Source organism: Lampris incognitus, chromosome 6 (genome assembly GCF_029633865.1).
Source record: "Lampris incognitus isolate fLamInc1 chromosome 6, fLamInc1.hap2, whole genome shotgun sequence".
Taxonomy (NCBI): domain Eukaryota; kingdom Metazoa; phylum Chordata; class Actinopteri; order Lampriformes; family Lampridae; genus Lampris; species Lampris incognitus.
Window position 1 is genome coordinate 34,814,793 of NC_079216.1, and position 25,523 is coordinate 34,840,315.

At 43.3% G+C, this 25,523-nt stretch overlaps 1 protein-coding gene across 1 annotated transcript in view; it reads left to right on the forward strand.

Annotated features, from left to right (window-relative positions):
- Positions 1 to 681: 681 nt before the first annotated feature.
- kif21a (kinesin family member 21A) overlaps positions 682 to 25,523 on the forward strand; it is a 48,599-nt gene continuing 23,757 nt past the window's right edge. The window contains exons 1-12 of the mRNA XM_056282389.1: positions 682 to 776; positions 8,460 to 8,682; positions 10,507 to 10,689; positions 16,023 to 16,163; positions 16,929 to 17,060; positions 18,057 to 18,227; positions 19,118 to 19,233; positions 20,269 to 20,464; positions 21,312 to 21,501; positions 22,532 to 22,598; positions 23,355 to 23,558; positions 24,083 to 24,154. Of these exons, the coding sequence (XP_056138364.1) occupies positions 682 to 776; positions 8,460 to 8,682; positions 10,507 to 10,689; positions 16,023 to 16,163; positions 16,929 to 17,060; positions 18,057 to 18,227; positions 19,118 to 19,233; positions 20,269 to 20,464; positions 21,312 to 21,501; positions 22,532 to 22,598; positions 23,355 to 23,558; positions 24,083 to 24,154 (1,790 nt within the window). The remainder of the gene's footprint in view (positions 777 to 8,459; positions 8,683 to 10,506; positions 10,690 to 16,022; positions 16,164 to 16,928; positions 17,061 to 18,056; positions 18,228 to 19,117; positions 19,234 to 20,268; positions 20,465 to 21,311; positions 21,502 to 22,531; positions 22,599 to 23,354; positions 23,559 to 24,082; positions 24,155 to 25,523) is intronic.

Consider the following 25,523-nt stretch of genomic DNA (forward strand, 5'->3'; position numbering starts at 1 on the left):
TTGTTTTCTTTCAGACCTTTACTATTTCTCTATTATTCTCATGATCTTCTCCATTCAAATATTTTGCTTAACATATTCTAGTATGGTGATTGGCTAATTTAGTATAGTCTTTTGCGTTATTCCCCTACAAATTATGATTTTTAATGGCTGATTACTTCTGTGCTGCTGCAATGTTATTTTTCCATGGAGATCATCATAGGTTGTTTTGTTTTTTTTTGTTTGGTTTTTTTGTGTGATCTAAACTAATATAATACAGTATAATTTGGCCAGTGAATGCTCTCGAAGCATGTGTTATCCATCATCATTCATCAAACTTTCAAACCTGACAAATTGTTGGTGTAACTGCTGTCACCAACTATTGGCCACAGCAGGAAATGAGGGAGAAATTATTTGCTCGTGGGCTCATCAAGTGTTACCAGCAACCCAAAATCCAGTTCATAAACTGTCACCTAGTTTACCAATGACAGCTTGGGACATTTGCCTGACTTTGTAACATCAGAAGGATTGTGCTAAGGCATAGGTCAAGAGATGGCGAGCCAGATTCAACCCTCTTTATCCTCCCCTTCTCCCATGGCATTGAGAAGCTGTAACTTTTTTTTCCAGTTTTTCAGTTTGCATGACTCCTAAGTGGGACAATAGCTCCCCTCCCATCCCTCCGTCCGGCCGTGTAATCCCGTAGCCATGCGGTTGGTGTCAGCCAAGGGATCTGGTGTCACACAGGCGGACACAATGGCCGCACTGTGTACCGTTCACAGCATTGTTCTGCCCCTGCACCCGTAGGCACAATGCAGCCCTTATCCACTGCAGCACAGACGGGCAGGCTGGCTCGCTTGCTCAATGTCAGGTGCCTTTCTTCATAGGAGACACATTCTTACAGCTGGGCTTACCTGGAGAGACCTTCTTAAGATGTTTTGTAGATCTCCATGAAGTTGGCACCCCATGTAATAAGAACATGAATAAAAATATCATGCATTTGTGCTGATCTGTGCCACAAAAACTATTGTTTGTGCCGCAGTGCTTTTTGAGATATTAAACGTTAAATTTAATAGGCTGTGATGTCACTCTACCCCATTATCAGCCAAATCGTCCCAAACTGGTCTCATTTGTTTATACTCGATTTGTGCTGTTGAAATAAATATTTGTGGCTGTCTGGGTGGCGTGGTGGTCTATTCCGCTGCCTACCAACACGGGGATCGCCAGTTCAAATCCCTGTGTTACTTCTGGCTTGGTCGGGCGTCCCTACAGACACAATTGGCCATGTCTGCAGTTGGGAAGCCAGATGTGAGAATGTGTCCTGGCTGCTGCACTAGCGCCTCCTCTGGTCAGTCAGGGCACCTGTTTGGGGGGAGGGGGAACTGGGGGGGAATAGTGTGATCCTCCAACGTGCTACGTCCCCCTGGTGAAACCCCTCACTGTCGGGTGAAAAGAAGCAGCTGGCGACTCCACATGTATCGGAGGAGGCATGTGGTAGTCTTCAGCCCTCCCTGCATCGGCAGAGGGGGCGGAGCAGAGATCAGGACAGCTCGGAAGAGTGGGGTAATTGGCCGGATACATTTGGGGAGAAAAAGGGATAAAAATAATAATAATGAAAAATAAACATTTGTGCTCTTCACCTTTACTTAATTTCCCCTCGGGGATGAATAAAGTAGTCTGATTCTTTCAGTATTTTCGATTTACACCAATATTTTGCTAAAGAAATTACATCAATCTGCACCCCATTATTATCCAAATTGTCCCAAACTGATGTCGTTTATTTGTGCTTGATTTGTGCCATTAAAAGAAACATTTGTGCTCTTTTAGCTCTTCGCATATATGCCTAGAACTATACTTTTTAAACTTGACTTAATTTTGCGCCTCATTGTTTCCCAAATAGTTTAAAACTGGTCTCATTGTTTGCACTATGTTAATGCCGTTTACGGAGGGAGATATGTAGCTTATCAGGCATGACTGCCACTGCCCCCTTGACGAACTTCCGGACTCAGGAATAGCAACAAAATGTATAAATTGTATCAAATCACTGAATGTTTTGGCATTGCATTTTGGGTGTCAGGAAGCCGTTTTGTCAAGGCCATGTGCTACCAACAGAAATAAAGATTAAAAGGTAACTCTATGGGCTTTTGAGTGTTCATTCGGTTGTCCAGAATTCAGAATAGTTCTCCGTTAGGTCCTGGGAAACAAAAGCTTGCCTATATTCCGAGTAGAAAATAATAAACAAGTTGGTTATTATTCATGTGATGAGCAAGACTAGTTGCAAAGAAAATGAAATTGTCACTTGCTTTCAGTTGTTTATGCTGAATGGCCAATGAACAAATCATAATTTTTGAATGGCATTATTAAAGAAGCCCTATCATGCTTTTTGGGTTTTCCCCCTTTTTTTTAGTGCGTTATGTAACTGGGAGGTGCATGTAAATCGTCTGCAGAGTTACAAAGCCTTACGTCCACTCCAAAGGGAGTTATTTTCTCCAACAGAAAACACTGCCTGAAATGCCTCATTTTCAGTCCAGCATTTTCTTCCATTGCTTAACCACGTCACTATGTAGCACATTTTCATAATACCCACCTAGCGGCTAGTTTGGCTCGCCCTCAAACAAAGTGAGGTCGAGAAGAGTTTGGTTAGTGCATATCACAGTGTTGAGAAGACGCTATTTTCTTTGTTGCTAAGGTGAATTCCCTTGGTATGGACTTCCAAAGGAAGATGAAATTTATAGTATAACATAATAATAAACTTTATTTATGTAGCACTTTTCTCAACAATATTACAAAGGGTTTTACATAAGAAATAAAAACAGACAAGACATAAAATGAGAATAAGACCAAAGGACATGAGCACAGAAAAGGTAAAGACAAATGAATAAAATCAATTAAAGAGGAATAAAAACCGTATGAATAAAAACATCAAACATTTCTAAAAGCTTTCTCAAAGAGAGAAGTTTTGAGAAGAGATTTAAAAGAAGCTGGAGACTTATTGTGTCTGAATTAAGTAGGCAGAGAGGTCCATAGTGTGGGGGCTGTAACAGCAAAAACCCGTTCACCCTTTGGCACAAAACCATGACCTGGGAAGATCGGTGGTTAAAATTCCTTTTCACCACTATTCCTCAGCAGTACAAACCCAACCTTTTATTGTACTCCCTTCATTTTATCGAGGACTACTTTCTGAACTGGGCACAGTTCAATGCTGGATTTTCGATATCTGTGCCTTTCCAAAAGAAGAAAGCACCAGTTAACACTGGATCTTTTTTCAGGCCAAAAACAGCCATATGCCAGCGTGTTTGTTTGTTCAGAGGACTCTGTCCTCAATAGAGCCCAGTAGCCAAGGTAGATTTTTGGCTAGGCTGATGCTAAAAGACTGAGCTGTTCCATTTGTAAAGGGCTGTGTTGAGGTGTTGAAGTGAAAGCTGTAAGTAACATTATATCACTTAAATGTCCATCCATCCATAGGTTCCAGCATCCCCGCGACCCTGAGAGCAGGATAAGCGGTTAAGATAATGGATGGATGGATGGATGGAAATGTTTGTCTTGTATTGATAATTGGACCATATGGTTTGTGAATACAGTATCAGTGGAGACAATGGGCGTATACAATGAAGCTAAAATTATTTAGGGAGTTAACGGTCATTTGCACATAACAATACAGCTGTGCATTGAGCAGTCATGTTACATGCCTATATTTCAACAATATCTGCTCAAAGTTGCGGTGTTGTTTTCACAACCAGCCAAAAAGCAAAAGATAATGTCAGCCTCCTGAGTCCTGGGTTCAAACCCCGGGGTTGTCCAACCTTGATGGTCATCCCAAGTTGTCCTCTGTGTGGAGTTTGCATGTTCTCCCCGTGTCTATGGTGGGTTTTCTCCGGGTGCTCCGGTTTCCCCCACCATCAAATAAAAAAGAAAAAAAGACATGCATGTTAGGATTAATACTCCTGTCTGTGCCCTTGACCGAGGCATGGTGAGATGAAGTGGAGTTGGTCCCCGGATGCTGCAGCTGCCCACTGCTCCTAGCTACACAGCTAGGATGGGTTAGATGCAGAGCGTAATTTACTCATGGGGCTCAATAAAGTATCTCAAAAAAAAAAACACGAAATTTTACTAATAAGCAATCAACTATAATTTTTATAATACCAAAAGCGGTTATGCTGAAGCAAAGATATTCCAAGCCAAAAGCCTGTCAAACTACAGTCTTCATAGGTAACTGCAGTGAGTGCAATGTGACACTGTCCAAGATACCAGAGATTGATCAATTAGTGGTTCTTAAATGCAAAATCCAAAATATTGATGACAGTGTCTACACTAGAAAATCTAAACAAGGATTATCTGGAGATGTGAGAGCACATGTGTCTAAGCAGCTCTGGGAAGAAAACAGCCACAGGTATGGCTGGCTGCTAAAGCTTACAAACTCATAGATGTTGGTGACCCAGAACCAAGCCACCTACCAAATCTGACAACATAAAGAAAAGCCAAATGAGCAAGGTGACAAGGAGCTAGGAGACAGGGATCCCATTCTTTCACTTAAGCTATTGAAATATAGTGTGCCACACAATGGTAGCATACATGACATTGGCCTTGATATTTTTATTTTTTTGCCATTACTGGACCCCTCCCAGATGCAGTTTTACAGATGACAACCTAAAAACAGAGGCTCCACTTTTGAGTGTTGATGCTACAGGCACGGTTGTAAAAAAATAAAATAAAATAGACCTGTTGCAACCTCTGGACACTTCTTTTTTTTTTAAATACCAGGTAGTTCTGTCCTCAAGAGGCGAAACTGCAGTTCATATTCCAGTGTTTGCAAATGCTCTCTGAACATCATGACTTTAATGCCATTGGAAACTGTCTATCTGAATGGCAGCGAGCAGGTGCTGCTGTCCCAAAAGAAGCAGTGTGTGATTTCTCATTTCCGTTGCTGGGAGGGACTTGTCAAGGCCTTCACCCAGCATGCTGACTTGAAGGCTTACATTACTGAATGCTTTGGGGTGCTCACAAGAAATGCATCATCCGAACTGCCACCTTGTTTTATTAGAGTGGATTTTGCACATTTTATTAAACTGATTAGTCAGTGGGACTGCCTTTAGAAAAAGGGCAGTCGAGTAAGGGACTTCTACCTCAGGTGCATGGCACAACTTATACAATCAGTGACCCTAGAAAATGCAAGGGAGCTCATACGTTCAATTGCTACTGTTGCCTTGAGTGAATCTGAGGAGAATGATGACAGAGGCATGCCAGTAACCTGAGACTTGCGAGATGCAACTCAAAACAAAAATTTCAGAAGGATGTGTCTCGCTTCCATCCATAAAAGACAATGACATGGAAGAGGTCAGTTTTAAAGAAGCTGTTCATGTATGCCAAACAGATCTGAAGCAGTGGGTGATGGAGATGGGTCATGACCGCAAGAAGCTTGCAGTGGATGATGGTGATTGGGACAATTTATACTTTCTTCCCATGCTTGTCCCTCATACCACACGAATGGCAAAATTACCTGTCTATTTGGACAGGCATAATGGTGCCTCACTTTAAAAGTGAGAACTTACAGCAAGTTCTGCCAGCTTTGAGGCAGAATTCAGTAATATCAAACATGGTCTCTCCAAGCATGATATTTGCCAATCCGTGTAGACCATTTCATTGTCTGTCATCTATGGCAGTGTTTCTCAACCCAGTCCTCAAGGACCCCCTATCCTGCATATTTTCTTTGCAACCCTGAATAGGTACCTGTTTGTAGTTATTCACCCAATCAGCAATGACATTTGTCAGATGTTGCACACCTTGCATAATTAAGTGCTGCGAGATGATTGGTTGAGTAAGTACAAGCAGGGCTACCTATGCAGGGTTACAATGAAAATCTGCAGGATAGGGGTTCCTTGAGGACTGGGTTGAGAAACACTGATCTATGGCATATTGAAGGCAAGATGAGGCTGTCTTCTACACCTGTGAAGATTTCAGCACACACTGAAAAAAGATCTTAAAGATGGGGGAATCCACATCAGGTCACGGGAAGCATAGATCAGGAGGTCCTTGAAATATCAGAAGATGAACATACAAGGATAGGAGAGAGCAATCTACCAAGGGATGAATTTGTTGAAAACTGGAGATGCCTTGCTCTTCCACCAAAAAAGAGTTCTTCCTACCTTAATCCTTGCCCTGAGTGGTCACATGTAGATCCAAACTTGAGAAGAAAACAAACAAAATTTTGCCTTTTAAGAAATGGCAATTACATGGCCAAACAAGCCTATTAAAGCTGGCAAAACCTTGTTTTGTGTGAACAATACTTGTGCTTTTGATTCCTTTGCCAATGTCTCTATGCATTGTGTGACAGTCAGGCATTTGGCAATTATGTCAACAGAGAACAGAAAATGATGGAAATGTTTCATTTGGTGAAAACCATCATCACAGAGGGGGTGAAATGTGATGTTTATCCACAGGGGGCAAACATGCTGTCTGATTCATTTGAATCTGTACAGCTGCAATCATTTATTAATCAAGTGAATGCAGAATGTAACATAGCTCGCATCATCACTACAACTATGACGCAAGTCGCTAGTGTGATAAGTAAGAGTCAGTGCTCCTCCCCACACTGTTGGCGAAGCATAGGACATTCAAGAGAAATCCCTCTCCTCCCAGTCAATGTTAACATTTTACAAGCAGGAGGAATGGGTCAGCTACAAGGTGCACTGGAAGATGGACTGCTACTCAATCCATCCACATGTTTGAGGCCATTGAAGTTACCTGATGAGGGCCCAGATGGCTTGAACCGTGACCCTTCATCCCTGAAATTGCTCTGCCATGGCTCAGTCACACACAGCTATACTACTGGACAACTATTGTGCATGGAAACAGGTGCATACAGTAATTATGCACTGTCTGAATTTCCAGTCAACTTGAAACGCAACAAAGAATCAGTCACACTATGAGGAATTGTTGCATTCATATCAGGGCCATCGGGGGATGCCCTTGGACACTATGTGGCCTACTGCAGAAGATCCTCATTGATCTGGGAGAAATATGACCTTTCTAGTCAGGTCAAAAGCCTCTGAAAAACAAAAATACAACAACCCCCCGCTGTGTTTTTCACAAAGGAAGGTCGAAAGCCCTAATTATAATCCGACTTACACAACACAACAGGAAACTTTTGTAAATAGTTTTGAACAAACTGGCTATTATATTCTATTCCTGATGAACACGTTGAGTGGTCCTGAAACAAGGACATTGCTTAATTTTCTGTGAAGCCATTTGTTGGACGATTTTGCTGCCATTTTTCTACATGGATTTTTTTTTTTTTGCTGCTGTTGCTGTGAGGCTACCACATAAACATTACATCCCCTCCCTGCCATTTACATACTCATTCCCTTCCAAACTACACACACCCACCCACACACACACTGACTGACTGACTTTCCTGATCTCCTTCACGTCCACATCAGACTAGTTAATCCGTGGACAGATTTCAGTTGGCCAGTGCTCAAGAGGGCATTACTGACATTCAACATTTCAGCTTTGTCTCACACACACACACACACACACACACACACACACACACACACACACACACACACACAACACGCTGATGCTGTTTATAAGAACCCTGCTGGAATGTTTTATGGGGCAAGGTTTTGGGTGAGAGAATTGACTGTGGAAAACCACCGGCTTCTCAGAAGCAAGACATGAATTAATGATTGGTTTCTCATTGACTCCTTTCCTAGTTTCGAACTCCTACAGAGGTTTTTGGGTTTTACCTGGTTTTGAGGACCAAAGGGTTGCTGAACGCATGTGAACTTGAGTTTAAAGCAAGACAACAAAACGGCATTAAAGCCAAAGATACATGTTTTCTTTGTGATAAGAGAAAAAGCTGCTGCATATCTTGAAGGGAAATCTGGAAGAACCGACAATAATCTCATGGTTTTCTGACAGACAAATCAATATCTATGTCAAATGAGAGGCTCTACCTTCTTATGACATCAGAAGGGAATACCTTCAACTGCAGCTGGCTAAAATCAAAGATTTATTTTTCTTAGAATTTGTGTTGGGGTTCATTTTGTTGTACCATTGACTAGTGCCAAAATAATAAGTTGATTTTTCCCTTAGTTGATTTAATTAAGTAAAAATTCCGAACAATTGCTCTCCTGTCCAGAATGTCTCTCCGCCTTTTGCTCAATGCCTGCTTGGATAGGTTCGAACCCTTTCCTTGGATTTAATTGGATTAAGAAAGTATACTGAGCTAATATATGAATGAATAAACCATAAAGTGCTTCCTCTATCATTGTTCCTAACATCAATTAATAAGTATCCTTTCAGACAGATGGTTGCAGAAATGTTTAATTGCTGCCTACAGTTACATCTAGTATAAACACACCATTAACCTCCAAAGAAGTCCAACAAATGCTCATTGTAGATATTTTATGTACATGTACAGTTGGCACATCAGTAACATCTCATTTTCCTCAGCTACTCTTATTTATTTATTTTTGTCCCAGGATTCGTCCTCAGCTGGCCAGGGAGAAGATTGAGGGATGCCACATCTGTACCTATGTGATGCCCGGGGAGCCCCAGGTGATCCTGGGTAAAGACAAGTCTTTTACATACGATTATATGTTTGACATGGATTCCCAGCAGGACGCCATTTACGCCAACTGTACAGAGAAGCTGATCGACGGCTGTTTTGAGGGCTACAATGCCACCATCTTCGCCTATGGACAGGCAAGTCTTTGTTATTGCTAAGTAAGGTTCCCTCTGTCTTCAGTGTTGGTGAATCTTTCTAATTGGAGCGATACAGAGAAACAAAACAAAAGTGTGTGTGTGTGTGTGTGTGTGTGTGTGTGTGTGTGTGTGTGTGTGTGTCTTTCATATTTAAAAAAATAATACTTATGGTTTAGGCTTAACCTTTAGGTTTGAGAGAGCACAGTGTGTGTGTGTGTGTGTGTGTGTGTGTGTGTGTGTGTGTGTGTGTGTGTGTGTTCTCTGATAGGATGAGTTGAGATTGTTGGTGAGTGTTAACATATTTGTAAGGGATTTCTGTCATGGTGATTAAACCCCTCCGGCCTTATATTTATCCAAACACAGATTGTCTGCATGCATGTTCTCCTCCTCTGTTACTGCGGAGCACTGTAGCTTAGCATGCTAAAGAAATACCTTCAATCATGAGAGAGCGCTAGCCTGGTAATCCTCCAAACTCCTTATGGGGCCCCAGCAAGTTTTTCTCCACTGGTTATCACCCTTTTATTTCTCTGGCAAACAAAGACCAACACCCAGCGTCCTCGAGTTATTAAATTAAATTTAATAACTATATATTTTAAATAATTAAATTAAATTGAGTTCAATTAAAACCTTGGCGTGATTGTGGTGGGGGGTTATTTTGTGTTATCCTTATCCAGAGAGCTTTAATTTCCATGTCTTTCCGCCTAATGATGGCTTCCTCTCTCCCTTTTTTGTCCCTCCTGTCTTACACTATTTGGTCCCGGCATGTCTGTTGCATGGAAATGATATGCAAGTTCAGCCCACCGTCCGCCGCTTCGGTTGCCGAGGCAACGGCGCTCTTTCTGCCCAGCGCTCACAGGGGAGGGAGGGGAAGTGTGTGAAGAAGAAAAGAAAAGGGGAAGGAGGGGGTTGGTTGGTGTTATGCTTGAAATCTGAAAGTGGTGCTGTGAAGTACACACATTTCCCGGATGGCTGTACATTTTTAATGCCTGTCTACGTTGACCCACATCTCTGGCAACTGCTTCTGTCATGCACAGCTGGTCTGCTTCCACATGCACTCATACTAAGGGCACAGATAGCGGTAAGCATGGCTCGGCCTGGGTCAGATGTGTTTGGCTGTGTTTGGCCTGACAAGCACTAATCTACATTTGGACTGACCCACCCAATTGACTCTGAGGAATTCTGCCCACTTGGGCTGCAGACTACTGACGGCAGTCGGGCTGGACTGAATGTTGATCATGTGAGAAAAACAAAAAGGGAAATGTCTTAAGGTACAAAATGAATGCAGCATAAAGGGAAATATACATTCTGCTGTGAACTTTAGTCAGCCATCAGTAATATGGAAGACAAGCTCTGCTGGAGTGTGTACTCCCCCCGCTATCTGATTTTGCATTCTCGGTCAGATTGATGGAGGCAAAACTGGGGAAACCCAATAGAGAAAGGTTGAATTTGGGTTTGCAGGTTTTTTGGAATTTGAAAGTTGAATCTATGAATAAATATAAATCCAGCTTGTGAGGTATTTTTTCCTGTGTAGTGTATTTGTCATGTCTATATAGCATAGATACTATATATATTACATCTGCTGCCATCATCTGCTTTTTTAATTATTCAAAAGAATTAAAAGACACTGAAAAAGATAGGTGGATAGATGTCCAGTTAGAGGGAGAGAAAGAATTAGCAAGCCACTGAGTCAAACTCATAGTATGTGAAACAAAGTATTTGGCAAAACAAAAAAAAGTAAAAACTGGTTGCCATTTCTGACATTGTTTTTTTTTTTTGGTTTTTTTTTTTTTTTTTTTTTCCCTGCCTCTTTTCCTCCTCATCCAGACGGGCTCAGGGAAGACTTACACCATGGGGACCGGCTTTGACGTCAGCATCGGGGTGAACGAATTGGGCATCATCCCCCGGGCAGTCCACCATCTCTTCAAGGGCATTGAGGAGCGCCGGCAGGCCGCCCAGAATCAGGGACACCCTGTGCCAGAGTTCAAGATCAACGCTCAATTCCTTGAGGTATCCAAACCCCACCCTTCCCCGCCAGGCCACCAACCTACCTACACACCCACTCTGCCCACAGGCAAATGCCAGCTGGGGTTTTTGGTCGATGCTTTTTGCAGGTTTTCGTGATATGAAAGCCCTGATTTCTGAATAACCTGCTTGTTGGGGGTTAGTTAGAAGGTTAAGCAAACTAAGTAAAATAAACTCCTTAAAGTATCATTTTGTTCTCATCTTCTCTAGGCATTTGCAGACACCTAGCAGGTCAGGCCTAGGGTGTTGACACTGCTCATTTAACAAGCTTTGACACCAACACTCTGCGACTTGAAAATACCTCCAGTGACAATCGAAACTGTGGCAGCTGTCATCGAAGGGGTTAGGAGGTGTCGGAGGTGAGCCGACAGTTGTGCAGGTCGTCTGACAGGCGTAACCACCGCACCAATTTCAGAGACATGATTTAGGTCTGTACAAGTTGCTGTAGTAAATGGGTTAAAGTTGGGAAACACGGCTTTCTCCCCCTGGATCCTGCCGTATTGAGTTACCAAGTATTTTCTCCATTGCACACGAGTTTCCCAGGGACTCAGGGAACTACTGTTGAGCAACACTGGTCTTAACCTTTGCACTCATTAGCCTACTTTTGGTTGCTTCTAACACTGAAAATGCCTTAAATTTAATCGTGTGTGCAAAAAAGCAAGTCGATGCACCCTAATAGTGTTGTTAATATTGTAGAGTAAACCCTCTGGAAACAGAAATGGCAAACAAATGGTGCACATGATGAACAAGTTATTTTTTGGAAGGGGTCTTACTGTAGAGATTCATGTGGCCCTGTCTTTTCAAACCATGGTAGACGAGTGCTACCACTTGTTCAATTAGCATTTGCAAATTATCATTTGTTGAAACCACCTATAAAATGCCGTAGAACTTAAGTGTATGAAATCCGTCTTTTATTCATTACCCCACAATAGAACGATTGTCATTTCTCTGTGAGAATATCCATTTTTTCCCCCAATTTCTATTCTGTTCTCTGAATAGTAAATGTGAGGCTAGCTGAAATGAAAAGGGGTTTAGTTGTACCGCTAGCGACAGTGGGCTGTTTCAGTTTTAAAAACTAATTGATAGACTGTAGACTTTTTTATCCTTCTTATCTCGGCTGCCATTCAACATGTCCACATGTTTTGGGATTATGAAAGTCAGATGCTTACAGTATGTACATTCAAACCCGGAGAGGGAGGGTGGTTGTTCTTGTGGGTTTTTTTTTCAAAGCCAGCACGGGAATGTCTTAAAATCAGTGATGGAAACAGCAAAGAGATGATCTGGTCTAGAGTTTTTTATTGTGCCGTTGGTAGTATTGTGTGTTTGTGTTAGATCTTGGTCAGTCAACACTGGAGCTGGGCCTTGACAGCATGTTAGAGAGGGTTGCAGGTGGTGGATCTGTGTTTCAAATGTGCAGACCGTGGTGTTGTAACAGATGTCTCTATGCAGGTCTGGCAATTATGAAAAAGCAAGACGGATAACTTAGATAAAAGGCCTTTTTTTAAAAGATGAGGTAAGGGATGAAGGGCGTAGGTTCTGGCTAGTGCAAACTGTTGCCTTACAAAATGCTAACTCAACCCTTTAAACATATTATTATTATTGTTATTATTATTAATACATACATTATATTACATTACATTACAGAGCTGTCAGACATTGCTCTTCACTTATTCGTTTATTGGTCCAAAAAGAAAACACTATCTGTGCGACTTGGTGGAAAAATACAATCAATCTCATATTGATTTTAGTAATGTTAACACTAATAATAAACTTTCATTGACTAACAAGTTGTGTTCATCTCGCCCTTAACATAGTGTTGTCACAATCCTGCAAATCCAAACAACATGGTCACAAATGAATCGAAGCAGGTAAAACAAAAAGGCACATTGAGATTATTGAAAAGGAATAGAGGGTAATTCTAAAAAAAAAAGTCACATAAAAAGCAAGTGTATAGAAATGAAATAAGCTGATGATACTGACTGTTAGCCTAAACCCCCTGAGGCTCATAGGGAATTAAAAGGCTTACAGTATAGACAATATGTTATGTTTTAGTCATGTATTATAAATGTTTTTTTTCTTTTAGTATCTTGCACTAATTTGAACAGCAATACTGTGTTCAAATTAGCTGTCCCTCCTCTGCAGTCAGGCTTGCCAACCCCCCCCCCCCCCCCCCACACACACACACACACACACACACACAGAACATAGATTTCTCCATCTAAAACCACAGGAGCTGGGCCAGCTGAGTGCACTTGTTGTTTTTTGGCACCTCACCAGCGAAAAGGATTGGCTTGTAGTCATGTCATCAAACTATATCCGAATCAGAATCATTAATCAGATTTATTGCCAAGTACAAAAACGTACAAATAATTTGTCTTGGTATGTTGGTGCAAGAGGGGAAAATTAACAGTAAATTGTAAAGACAAAAGTTGAAAATAATAATGAATAAAAAATATATACAAGATAAAAATGAAAGTAAGGTGCAATAAAGTGCCATCAACACCGGTTCAGAGTTGAACATGAGACCACGTGCCAGCTCTGGCAGGAGCCGTATTTGCAAAAAGTTAAATTAGAATTTTAAGAAGTTATTTACAGAATAACACTTATTTACAGGGTAGTGCAGGTTTTATACAGTGTGTCCACATACAGAGAGCACAGCAGAGAAGATAAAAGGGGGTGAGAGAGCGGCAGTGTCAACCTGTATGGGTGTGTGGGGGCTTGTTAGAAAGGCCTACTGCAGTAGGGAAGAGGCTGTTCTTGTGGTGTGAGGTTCTGGTTTTTATAGACTTTAGCCTCTTGCCAGAGGGGAGTGTTTTGAAGAGACCATGTGTGGGAAGGGTTGGCCATAATCTTTGCTGCTCGCCTTAGTATCCTGGAGGTGTACAGGTCATGGAGGGATGGTAGGTAGCAGCCAATTGCCCTCTCAGCAGAGCGAATTATATGTTGCAGTCTGCCCTTGTCCTTGGCTGTGGAAGCAGTGTACCAGATAGTGATGGAGAAAGTGAGGATGGACTCGATGATGGCAGTGTAAAAGTGCACCATTATTGGCTTTGGCAGGTTGAACTTTTTCAGCTGCCGCAGGACGTGCCTTCTTGGTGAGGGAGCTAATGTTCAGATCCCACTTGAAGTCCTGGGTGATGATGGTGCCCAGGAGGCAGAAGGATTCCGCAGTGTCAACTGGGGAGCCGCACAGGGTGATGGGGATGGGTGGGGTTGGGCTGTTTCTGAAATCCACAACCATCTCAACTCTCTTTAGAGTGCTGAGCTCCAAGTTGTTTTGGTCGCACCAGTACACCAGATGGTCAATCTCCTACCTGTAGGCGGACTCATCCCCACCAGAAATGAGCCCAATAAGGGTGGTGTCGTCAGCAAATTCAGGAGCTTGACTGCATGGTGACTGGAGGTGCAGCTGTTTGTATACAGGGAGAAGAATAGAAGGGAAAGGATGCAGCCTTGAGGGGAACTGGCGCTGATGGTCCAGGAGTCAGAGATGTGTTTCCCCAGCTTCACATGCTGTTTCCTGTCAGATAGGAAGTCAGTAATCCACCTGCAGGGGGAGACAGGCACGTGCAGATGGGAGAGCTTGTCCTGCAGCAGATCTGAGATGATGGTGGAGCTGAACTCCACAAACCGGAATCCGGCATAGATTACTACAAAGTCCAGGTGCTGGTAGTAGTCTATTTCATTGCCTACCAACACGTGGATCGACGGTTGGAATCCCCTTGTTACCTCAAGCTTGGTCGGGCATCCCTACAGACACAATTGGCCGTGTCTGCGGGTGGGAAGCCGGATGTGGGTATGTGTCCTGGTTGCTGCACCAGCGCCTCCTCTGTTCGGTCGGGGCGCCTGTTCAGGGGGAGGGAGAACTGGGGGGAATAGCGTGATCCTCCCACGCACTACGTCCGCTTGGCAAAACTCTTCACTATCAGGTGAAAAGAAGCGGCTGGCGACTCTACATGTATCAGAGGAGGCATGTGGTAGTCTGCAGTCCTCCCCAGATCGGCAGAGGGCTGGAGCAGTGACCGGGATGGCTCGGAAGAGTGGGGTAATTGGCCAAGTATAGTTGGGGATTAAAAGGGGGGGGCAGGTGCTGGAGGATGAAGTGGAGCCCCATGTTTACTGGATCATCCACAGACCTGCTGGCTCTGTAGCCGAACTGCAGGGAACCAGGTGTGGGTCAGTGGTCATTTTAAGGTGGGACAGAATAAGGTCCTCAAAAGACTTTATTACCAAAGAAGTCAGGACGACGCGTCTGTAGTCATTGAGTCCTGTGGTACTTGGGTTTTTTGGGACGGGGGTGATGGTGGTTCAGTTAATGGATGGATGGGATGATGGTGGAGGTCTTGAAGCAGGCTGGTACATGGCATGTCTCAAGTGAGGTGTTAAAAATGTCTTTGAACGCCGGCGACACCTGATTGGCACAGTGCTTTACGGTGGAGGGAGAGACAGTCTAGTCCAGCAGCTTTGCGGGGATTGCCTCTTGAACAGCCTGTTAACATCCCTCTCCAGGATGGAGAGAGATGTTATTGTGGTAGAAGAGGAGGGGGCCTCTAAGGTGGGCAGTTGGCCCGGGCCCTTGCTGAGGTGGGGGAGGAGGAGCTGGTGGATGGAGTCACGGGGGATGGTGTCAGGACTGTCCCATTGTCTTTCAAATCAGCAATAGAACTCATTCAGAACATTGGCCAGGTGCACATTATTTTTGGATTGGGGGGCTTTCGCTTTATAATTGGTGATCTGTCTGAGGCCCTTTCAGATAGAGGCTGAGTTGTTTTCTGAGAACTGCTGTTGAAGTTTCTCAGTAGTACAGTCGTTTAGCATCTCTCACCACCTTGCTAAACCGTATTTCGACTCTTTAAACCAGACCTTGTCCCCACTCTTAAACGCTTCCTCATTTTCCAACCTGAGCTGTCTGAGTTTAGCTGTAAACCAGGGTTTGTCATTGTTGTAACTAACCCTGGTGCTTGATGGTACACAGCTTTCCTCACAGAGACTGATATACGATATCACACAGCCTCAGTGTACTCATCCAGACTGCTGTTGGCAGACCTGAAAACATCTCAGTCAGTACAGTACAACCACTACAGCCACAGCAATATGCAGCTATCGCAGCAAACTGATACCTACGGAAATCATTTGAAGGCAGTAGGTGTCACTACCTTTGTATTTGTACATTTCCTGTCTATTTTATGTTTGTTGTCATAATTCATGTAACTGAACAATTGTTGTCAGTGCCCAGCTACCTACAAAAATATGTCATGTTCTCAGGAACCCCACTGCTTATGAGGAGATATAACACTTTTGCACGTGTTTCCCTGCAGCTTTACAATGAGGAGGTCCTGGATCTCTTTGACTCTGTCCGAGACATGAAGCAGAAATCTCACATCAAGATCCATGAGGATGCCAGTGGAGGAATCTACACAGTGGGGGTGACCACACGCACCGTTTCATCTGAGGCCGAGGTTTGTATGTGCGTTCGGGTGTGTGTGTGTGTGTGTGTGTGTGTGTATTCTTAAGTCTGGTCAATGTGGGGGGTGTCCGGGTAGCAAAGTGTCTATTCCGTTGCTTACCAACACGGGGTTCGCCGGTTTGAATCCCCGTGTTACCTCTGGCTTGGTCGGGCATCTCTACTGACACAATTGGCCATGTCTGTGGGTGGGAAGCCAGATGTGGTTATGCGTCCTGGTCGCTGCTCTAGCGCCTCCTCTGGTCAGTCAGGGTGCCTGTTCAGGGGGGAGGGGGAACTGGGGGGAATAGCGTGATCCTCCCACGCGCTGTCCCCTAGGCGAAACTTCTCACTGTCGGGTAAAAATAAGTGGCTGGCGACTCCACGTGTCTCGGAGGAGATGTGGTAGTTTTTCCTCCCTGGAAAAATGTTCATCAATGACCTTTTTTCCATGACAAAAATGAGAGGATAACGAAATTGAAGTTCACCTTTCTCTCAGTGTACTTAATGTAAAATAACAACACTACAGCACAACAATCTTCAGATATATACACAAGGATTGACTTATACAGGCGAAATAAGAGGTGATAAAGTGCAATGGTGCACTGCAAAATAACAACTTGCAGGTAATTTGCATTACCTTAATAGGTTTATTTACAAATGGGAGTTTTGATTTCATTATCCTCTCAGGTTTTTAATCAGACATTTTGTTGTAGTTCTGTCACAAAATTAAAATTGATTGGTCTTTGATAAAGTTCATAACTTTGTTTTCCCTGTTCAGATGATGCAGTGTCTGAAGCTGGGGGCTCTGTCTCGCACGACGGCCAGCACGCAGATGAACGTCCAGAGCTCTCGGTCCCACGCCATTTTCACCATCCACCTGTGTCAAGTCCGCGTCTGTGCCTCTGACAATGTACACAGCACCATCCTCACCAACTACATCTGCACAACTTAGATGCACACAGCACATACCTGCGAGAATGAATGTTTATCACAGTAGTTAAAGCCGCAGTCCTGAAAGTCACCGATTTTGTTTAACTTCCTGACACCCGAGCTGATACAGCATATGGTAATTGCACTGGGGATTGACACCCCAGAGTCGCCAGTGCTGTTGTGTCAGCGCTTTTCCCACTGCCGAAAAAAACGTTTTAGCTATCGATGTTCTTGCACCTATTGGTAATGGTCTTCTACGAGCATGGTCTGACATACCTACTTGATAGATATACCGTGACTAAACGTCCGCAAAATGCAGACCTTCCTTATTCTTCCCTGTTTCGCTGCTATGATGAAGATGTAAAATACTATGTGGTGTATGATTTTTTTTTTCCAGCAAAGTCCCGCCTGACAGTAACTAACCATTAAAAGGTTCATTATTCGGCTATTGTCTTGCATAGGGCAGCAGTGGAAAGTAACAAAAAGGACATTTGTTTGTATTTAAATCTTCAGGAATGCAGTTTTAAATACCACAGATAAAATCTCAATGCACAACATTAAAGCTAAACATTGTTTTGAAATGCCACAGTACATAATCCATTTTGGTGAGAAAATATGGAAATGATTGACTTATGTTCATGATTCAGTACCTCTATAAAACGGGTTGATGGCTTTAGTTTAGATTCATGTGTTATCAGCTAGTTTAATGACCTTCTGTAATTTATTTTTTATGCTTAAGCATTGCTATTTCCTTGTACTTTTCTTACTTTCAGTCCTTTTGCAAGCACTGACATCAAATTTTTCAAATTAAAGATATCTGTTTAGAATTTTCTCCTCACTTTTCTCATATATTATAATGCTCACAATGTTGTCTGAGCAATAACATTAAGTTTAACATATGAATGATATAAATCTGGACAAATGTTTATTTAACTGACGAGCCTTTTTTTTTTACCCCCATCCTGCCATCACACAGCAAGACGATGAGACCGACAACCGGGTTTCCAATGGCAACTCTGAGATGAATGAGTTTGAGACTCTGACAGCCAAGTTCCACTTTGTGGACCTGGCAGGTTCAGAGAGGCTCAAGAGAACCGGGGCGACAGGAGATCGTGCCAAAGAGGGCATCTCCATTAACTGTGGACTGGTGAGGTTCCCCCTACTTACCTTTCTACCTACCCACCATTTCAAAATTTGCTTATGGGCGTGTAACGGTCTGATGCAAGTCCTAGAGCTGAAGTGCCATCTAGTGGTTATGATTTGGAATTGCACACAGAGTTTGGACTCAGAATGAAGGAGAATGCGTTTTATTTCCAAACCGGAAGGAAATGCCAATTACAGGCACTTCAGCATGCAAGTTAACATTATTAACAACACAATTTTAACCTGTTCAGATCAGAAACTCATGATAATTCTGAAGTGTTGGGTGCCCCGTTGGCTCACCTGGTAGAGTGCGTACCACATAAGGCTGAGTCCTTACTGCAGCGGCTTGGGTTCAAATCCGGCCCGGTCCCTTTGCTGCATGTCATCACCTCTCTCAACTGTCGCTATTGAATAAAAGGTGGAAATGTACAAAATAAAAAAAAAATTGAAAAATCTTTAAAAAAAAAATTCTCAAGTGTTGTACCTAAAATATATGTACTACTTTGAGTCTAAAGCATAATGAATGCTAATTAATTATTAGTAATTAATATCTATATATCTAATTTGACAGCATAATTGCAAAGGTAGACAGAAATGCATGTATGACTGAAACTTTAAATGTATAGAATGATTTGTATGTCTTTAGAACAAAAAGCACGTAATTACAACAAACTGATGTTCGATGTTTGTTTTATTTGATTCAAATGTCAAGCAACATAGGTGCCTTGCATACATGGGCTCATAACCTGCATCAGTACATCAGACTGCAGTTGTGAATATCAAACATATATATAAAACAAATTGGGATATCAGACTAACGGATGGGGAAAAAAAAGTTCTTGTATGCCACATACTGATCATTTTTCCTCTGCCCTCCTGTCTCTGTCTCTTCAGCTTGCTCTGGGGAATGTAATCAGTGCTTTGGGAGACAAGAGCAAGCGGGCCTCCCATGTGCCTTACAGGGATTCAAAACTCACCCGGCTCCTTCAAGACTCACTAGGAGGAAACAGGTTGGTAAACAGTGGATTTGAAGCTGTTGATCCCAGTATTGATTGACAGCCACTAAGGTAGGCGGGATGGTGGCCCAGTAGTCAGCACTGTTGCCTCACAGCAAGAGGGTCCTGGGTTCGAACCCCAGGCTGTCAACAGGTCCTCAGGTCCTCTCTGTGTGGCGTTTGCATGTTCTCCTCGTGTCTGCGTGGGTTTCCTGCGGGTGCTCCGGTTTCCTCCCACCATCAAAAAGATATGCATGTTAGGGTTAATGCTCCTGCCTGTGTCCCTGAGCCAGGCATTATAAAGAAGAACTGGAGTTGGTCCCCTGGGCGCTGCAGCTGCCCACTGCTCCTATACAATAGGATGGGATAAATACAGAGAATTAATTTTGTTGTATGTATGTACAATGACAATAAAAGTGTCTTCTTCTAGATGGAAATGAATAAAACCAATCTGACAGCTGTTTCAACTCATCCAAAGCATGTACAGAAACTAAGCAAAGAAAAGTTGTTGGAACTTTTAAAGATCACACTCAACAATATTGATACGCTTTCAGTTCTCCGTCATGATCCCTCATTGTGTTAACACCTCTGAGAGACTAACACCGGTCTACTGTTAGCTTGTTAGCAATTGTAGCGCAAATCAGTCAGGTGTGAAAACATTCGCAAATTTATTTTTAGCATATTCAGGTGTTAATCAAGTTAAGAGGGTAAATAAATAAGAGTTATTCAAATATATGTAAAGTTTAGAGAATGTCTCAAGAAGGGACTTGATTGGGAATCGATCAGAGACGCTCCAGTAAATCTTAAATATACTGCAATTTCTTCTGTTTTCAGAGGAAATGGTGCTCATGTGGCTCTCTTAGCAAGTTCTGGTATTTTGCAGAATCCCAGGTCTACAAACTGTGTCTGAAAACATTACACTGCACCCCAACTGAGAAAATGCTAAACATTAGTTTTTTTTACTATGTTTAGTTCTCGGATTTATTTTAAACGTGCTGTATTTCCAGTGGCCTGCGACACATCAATACCACTCTCTCTTTTCCCAACTAGCCAAACAGTTATGATAGCATGCATCAGCCCATCTGACCGAGACTTCATGGAGACGCTGAACACTCTGAAATACGCCAACCGGGCCAGAAACATCAAGAACAAGGTGGTTGTGAACCAGGACAAAGCCAGCCAGCAGATAAGTGCCCTGAGGACAGAGATAGCACGGCTCCAGATAGAACTGATGGAGTACAAGACGGTGAGAGGAGAGGGAGAGGTGAAAGCAAGAGATGTGTTAAGAGTGTGTTGTCATTTTGATGCTCAAGTACCATTTTTCTGGACTCTTCTGGATTTTAGCTCAATGGAAAAATCCACAAGGATGTAAAAGTATTGCCTCCTACTAAGTCTAATAATAAAAGAATGGCTTGTGTTACCATTTTAGCATAATGTAATACTGCTGTTTCATGAGTGTCCCCCTGACTCTGCCTTCCACCGTTGTGCCTCCCACTTACGTCATGTGCCATCATGCCAACATCAGCCGCTATTGTATGACAGAGTGAAACTTGAACTATTATGACATCTTTTTTTAAGATGTAAACAGAATCATTAAGATAGATGCCTACAATAATCTGGGCATGTAGGATAATGGAGACTTATTGGTGGCTAGATGACAGGTTATGATGATGTATGATGTTGTGGCATACAGATTATGATAATGCAAGATGTACAACCGCAACTGTGAGTAGAATATTATTGGTTTGATCTTTAAATGTGAAATGTGTCATTCCAAAAGAAAATATATGCCATATTTTACAAAAAATAAGTCATGAGCATTCATTGATCATAAATCATTTTCCAGTATTTTGAAAGTCAAAAGCTTGAAAACAAGATTTAATTTAGAAAAATTTGTCGCACGGGGACTCATTCCCCTCCCACTCGCTTCTGTTTTGTTTTGTAGGCTAGAAATAGCAATAGGAATCACCTGTCTGCTTTTCAAATCCCAGGTCTTATTCTCAAATCAAACTGTGTAAACTTTCTTTAGCATAAGACTGTTATGAAGTGTGACACTTGTTAATCCCCCCCGCCCCCCACTCCTTTCTCTTCAGGGTAAACGCATGGTGGGTGAGGACGGCATGGAAAGCTTCAGTGACATGTTCCATGAGAACACCATGCTGCAGACGGAGAACAGCAACCTGAGGGTGAGGGTCAAAGCCATGCAGGAGACCATCGATGCCCAGAGGGCCCGGCTCACCCAGCTCCTCAGTGACCAGGCCAACCAGGCCCTGGCCAGAGCAGGTAGACGACAACCGATGGGACATGGCAGTGATTTTTTTCCCCCAGGTTTTAAAAATATAAGTTTGTGGGAGGGTCTGGCAGAGGAATCGGAGATAAATAAAATGTTTAGTGTGATTTTATTAATTTCTGTATAACTGACGTGAAAATGTTGAGGATGGGGTACAGATGTGTTTATTTTGCATCACGTAACATCATGTCAGTGCCACCTCCTAAAGTGACTGACTGATTTGACTTCACTTTTTAATGACCATGTCTCTGTGGCAGCACAATTCACACACCTTTCTTATAGATATAAGATACCAAAAAAAAAAAGAAAAAAAAAGGGGGGGGCATCTGGACCAGGTAGCATAGTGGTCTATTCCATTGCCTACCAACACAGGGATCTCCAGCTTGGTCGGGCGTCCCTACAGACACAATTGGCCATGTCTATGGGTGGGAAGCCGGATGTGGGTTTGTGTCCTGGTCGCTGCACAAGCGCCTCCACTGGTCGGTCGGGGCACCTGTTCTGGGGGGAATACCATGATCCTCCCGTTTGTGTCCTGGTCGCTGCACTATCGCCTCCACTGGTCGGTCAGGGCACCTGTTCTGGGGGGAATACCGTGATCCTCCCATGTGCGACGCCTCCTTGGTGAAACTCCTCACTGTCAGGTGAAAAGAAGCAGCTCGCAACTCCACGTGTATTGGAAGAGGCATGTGGTAGTCTGCAGCCCTCCCCGGATCGGCAAAGGGGGTGGGGCAGAGATCAGGATGGCTTGGAAGAGTGGGATAATTGGCCAGATACAATTGGGGGGGAAAAGGGGGGGAACCCCCCCCCCAAAAAAAAGGTACCAAAAAAAGCAAGGTTTGCATCTAAAGTCTGACTTTTTTGACTCTGGTCATTGAAGGGAAAGTCACTCCTTGGCAGTGCAAGTATACATTGTGTATGGATGTGATCTTAAATGTGTGCGTGGTCAAAGTGCTTGTTGTGTATACTCTGTTCTGAAATGCATATGATCTGTCTTGACTTGACTCCATCTTCTTGAATGTCCAGGTGAAGGAGGAAGTGAGGAAATTGGGAACATGATCCAGAGTTACATCAAAGAGATTGAAGAGCTCAGGTAAGCAACTAGGACTAGAGATGGATTAAATGCACACAATCCTTCTGTCTGTCTACTTACTTGATGACCTACCCATCCCCTTGCTTTATTTATCATTTATCTCTGCTTTGTTTACTCATACTGTATTGCCACACAGGCATACATAAACATTGATACAGACGTTATTATTAATGCATTATTGACCTGGAATATAAAAAAACAGCTTGGTAGAGGAGCACAACTGACTTGATGCTTATCGTGTATACAGGAAGTAAAATGCCATAAACATGATGCAACTCATTCAGATATTGTGTGTTGTAACATAGCTTGCAATCAAACACCGGTCATGGATCTAATTGTGCTTGCACGCACTTTAAGTCTTTGGTTTAAATGTCACCAGATCGGTGATATTTACTGTGTCAGAACAAGTTAAATACCATCAAACAAATACCCAGAAGTACGCCAGACCTTCCCACAGATATTTCACACATATGCCTCAATTTCTCTGGCACTTCTTATGCAATATGGCCAAGGGCAATCCCCCAGCATCTGTCTGTGAGCTATGACAAACCATGAACAATATACACACATGTTTTGAGATGTAAAAAAGAACATGAGTATGAAAAATAGCTCAAACACCCAGTGAAAGGCGAAAAAAGAGTATCCTTGTAATAAGCTCCAGGAAATGTATGTGTACATTAGTACACATAATAATGAGACAGTTTCTTTTTCTGATGTGTACGCTCATTAGATTGTGTCTTTTGTTTTCCCCATCAGAGCCAAACTCCTGGAAAGTGAGGCCATGAATGAGAACCTGAGGAAGAACTTGTCACGCGCCTCCAACCGCCAGTCCTTCTACGGAGGACCCGGCCCCTTCTCTGGTGCGCTCCTGGCCCCGGAGAAGGAGACGTCAGACATCATCGAGCTCGCCAAGAAAGACCTGGAGAAGCTCAAGAAGAGGGAGAAAAAGAAGAAGAAAAGGTAAAAAGAGAGGGGGGGGGTTTTCTGAACTAAATATTGTGTTTAAGCATGTGATTTTGGATAGGGCAGAGCGAGGCTACTGTATGATGCAGCACATTTTACTGTGGAGCTCTGACTAAGTTTTAAACCACGTTGGCTTTACTCTCTGCTTTTTGTTGCATCGTGTGACCCAAAACATGAAAAAATGGGCTTGTTTTTCAAAACGCATGTCTGTACATACAAATGAATTTTTTTGGAAGTATATTTGACATGTTAGGCATGTTGAAATACATCCAGTACATGGTAGCGCTGATCTGGTCCAGTCCTGGCACCAACTCATTCAGCCTGAGGGCAGTCAGCTGATTCCCGCACAGTATAAACGTACTTTAAATGTCCACAAAATGAGAAAGGATCCTTCACATTTCTAGCTTCCCCGCCTCTGATCAACTGTATGTTACGTCTGCATTTCGCCTTTTGACTGTTGTTCCCTCCGTTCTTCCGACCTTCGTTCCTTCTCTCCTTTGACCCTTCACCCCTCCCTGAAGACTCCAGCAGCTGCTGGAAGACAGAGAGAGGGAGGGAGGGGAGCTGGTGCAGGAAGTGGTGGAGGACGCCAGGTTTGTTCCTTTAGAGTGTGCAGTTGCCCTGTGGCCGTCCCCATCCCCCGCTTCTTCCTCTAATTCGCCATTTGGGTTTTTGTTTTCGTTTGACAGGTAGTTGCCACACCTGGAGTGAAACTTGCGACTGTAACGCCTCTTTCCCCACCCCAAAAACACACCACTGCTCACCATTCACAAAGCCTTAACCTTTTTGTAGGTGTTTGGTCTGAACCCCAATACCCCATTCGTTAATCAATCACCTCCTTCCCACTCTTAGGGCCTTACTCTATTATGCTGTTAACAGACGTTAATACAGTGCACCCGGAAAGTATTCACACCCCTTCACTTTCCCCACTTTTTGTTATGTTACAGCCTTATTCCAAAATGGATTAAATTCCTTTTTTCCCTATCAATCTACACACAATACCCCATAATGACAAAGCGAAAAAGGTTTTGTAGAAATTTTTGCAAATTTATTAAAAATAAAAAACTGAAATATTGCATGTACATAAGTATTCACACCCTTTACTCAGTACTTGGTTGAGGCACCCTTGGCAGTGATTACAGCCTCAAGTCTTCTTGGGTATGAAGCTACAAGCTTGGCACAGCTATATTTGGGGTATTTCTCCCATTCTTCTCTGCAGATCCTCTCGAGCTCTGTAAGGTTAGATGGGGAGCATCGCTGCACAGCTATTTTCAGGTGTTTCCAGAGATGTTCAATGGGGTTCAAGTCTGGGCTCTGGCTGGGCCACTCAAGGACATTCACAGACTTGTCCCGAAGCCACTCCTTCCTTGTCTTGGCTGTGTGCTTAGGGTCGTTGTCGTGTTGAAAGGTAAACCTTCGCCCCAGCCTGAGGTCCTGAGCGCTCTGGACCAGGTTTACATCAAGGATCTCTCTGTACTTTGCTCCATTCATCTTTCCCTCGATCCTGACTAGTCTCCTAGTTCCTGCCGCTGAAAAACATCCCCACAGTATGACGCTGCCACCACCATGCTTCACTGTAGGGATGGTATTAGCAAGGTGATGAGAGGTGCCTGGTTTCCTCCAGACGTGACATTTGGCATTCAGGCCAAAGAGTTCAATCTTGGTTTCGTCAGACCAGAGAATCTTGTTTCTCATGGTCTGAGAGTGCTTTAGGTGCTTTCTGGTAAACTCCAAGCGGGCTGTCATGTGCTTTTTACTGAGCAGAGGCTTCCGTCTGGCCACTCTACCATAAAGGCCTGATTGGTGGAGTGCTGCAGAGATGGTTGTCCTTCTGGAAGGTTCTCCCATCTCCACAGAGGAACGCTGGAGCTCTGTCAGAGTGACCATCGGGTTCTTGGTCACCTCCCTGACCAAGGCCCTTCTCCCCCGATTGCTCAGTTTGGCTGGGCGGCCAGCTCTAGG